The following is a 1843-nucleotide window of genomic DNA, read 5'->3' on the forward strand; positions in this document are numbered from 1 at the left end:
TACAACTATAATTAATATAATAGATGAATACCATGTTAATACAATATTACAATATTCAACAGAAGTATAAAAATATAAAATAATGAACAGGCATGATTTATGAAAAATATATAACTGGCAAATTTGAAAACTCATCTGGAATAGTTTTTATATTTAATGATTGCCATGAGGAGGGTGACACTCCAAACCAGACCCTTAAAGGTAGCCCATAAGTATGCGGACCTTTTATAGACTCTTGCTGTTGGCCTTCTTCTCCTGCAGATGGACATCAGAAAAAAATGATCGCGATTACGACAAGAGCCACCGAGAAGGATGACAAGAAGATGAAGACTTTCAGTGTGCTTTTAAGCATCCCCAGGTACTTTTTCCTTTTCTGATGGCGAGGAGCTATCTCTATCATGTGGGATTTTATTGACTTGACGATTGCGATTTCCATGGCTGGATCCTGCATTACTAGCACAGACTCAAGCTGTTCACGACTGAATGTCTTCTTTAGGTCTTTTAAAACCGCTTTGGAGACTTTTTTAACGAGTTTCTTGTCAGGACAGAATTTCGACGAGATGCGGAGTCCGTTCATTGTCTGGGCCGCCAGGCATCCAACGGGAGCTTCCCACTCCTGCTTGGTATCGGTGTGGGGACCTATAGCTCCACAGTCTTTGAGCACCATGAAGGTCACATCGCAGACAAACGCCAGGTGCTGCTTGCTCTGGTCTGATGTGGTGGAGGCACATTTATCAGCCGCAGCTGATGATGATGTCAGTTCCACAGCAGGTGCGTCTGTAACCGATTCATGAACTTCAGACTCTGCTCTGTTTTTCGGACCTACTTTTTCTTGTAACAAACCTTCGGGACGTGTTATGGTCTCTGACAGCTGCTGGTCCCCGCCTGCCCCGGCTGCAGCTTCACAGTTGGGCTTTGGCTCATCAGCATCAAGTGCCTGCAGTGGCTCCATAACAGCAGAGTCCTTGTGCCTCTCCGTGATGATCAACTCTGCTGCATCTTCCAACGAGGTAGCTCCCGACAATTTATTTTCCTGTGGGTGCTGGTTCCCGTCTGCCCAGGCTACGGCTTCACAGCAGGATTTAGACGTGTTAGCTGCCGATGACTGTGGCAGTTCCATAATGCTTGAGTCCTTGAGCTTTTTCAGGTTGTTAAACTTCTCTGTGTTTTCCAACGCTGTGTCTCCTATTATTATATTCTCTCTTAATGTTAATGTTAGGTTCTAAAACGTTTCTTTCTAGTTAGGCTACTAAAAGTTTTTTGTTTTGTTGTGTTTTGCGTAAATTTGTATGAGGCTGTGAGACAACTAACCCTGCTGGTGAGACATCAAAGCAGAAAGTGGAACTGAATCAGATCATATGACAACCAAAAGCTCTGATGTCAGAGAACTCTATCTTTGATTCCATGGCAACAATAAGGGGAGAAACGTAAACGCGTTTCTTGTAGCCACTTCCAACTAAGTAGCCTACTTCAGCAGGGCCGTAACCAAGGCTTCAACACTGTGATCCCTAGTCCCCAAGAACATTTAAAAACAAGGGGATACATTTTTTCCATTATACGCTGTAATACACTGGTCTGCATTGGTGCATCATATCTTTATTCTCTTCCCCCTCCTGCCCCCCCCCCCCTCTTTCTTAAATAGATAACTATCATATCTGATATCATATCTCACAGTACAATAATATTGAATGGGTTGCATTGTTGTATTTTGTCATGTTTCTCAGGTCTTTGTCTGAATTTCTACGAACATTATTGCTAAGGATTGTCTTATTGCATTGGAGTCACACTGGGTTAAATATGTACACTTGGGTTTTAAGGGGTATTTATTATTTTCTTCTTTTTT

The 1843-nt window shown here is 42.5% G+C and overlaps 1 protein-coding gene across 1 annotated transcript; it reads right to left on the reverse strand.

The window, feature by feature from the left end:
- Positions 1–268: 268 nt before the first annotated feature.
- On the reverse strand, positions 269–1319 carry LOC113035408 (uncharacterized). The gene is made up of 2 exons (XM_026190950.1): positions 1312–1319; positions 269–1185 (listed from the first exon to the last, which is right to left on the reverse strand). Exon 2 carries the CDS (start codon positions 1118–1120, stop codon positions 269–271), a length of 852 nt encoding a protein of 283 aa, XP_026046735.1. The 5' UTR covers positions 1121–1185; positions 1312–1319.
- Between the last annotated feature and the right edge of the window lie 524 nt (positions 1320–1843).

Source organism: Astatotilapia calliptera, chromosome 13, assembly GCF_900246225.1.
Source record: "Astatotilapia calliptera chromosome 13, fAstCal1.2, whole genome shotgun sequence".
Lineage (NCBI taxonomy): Eukaryota > Metazoa > Chordata > Actinopteri > Cichliformes > Cichlidae > Astatotilapia > Astatotilapia calliptera.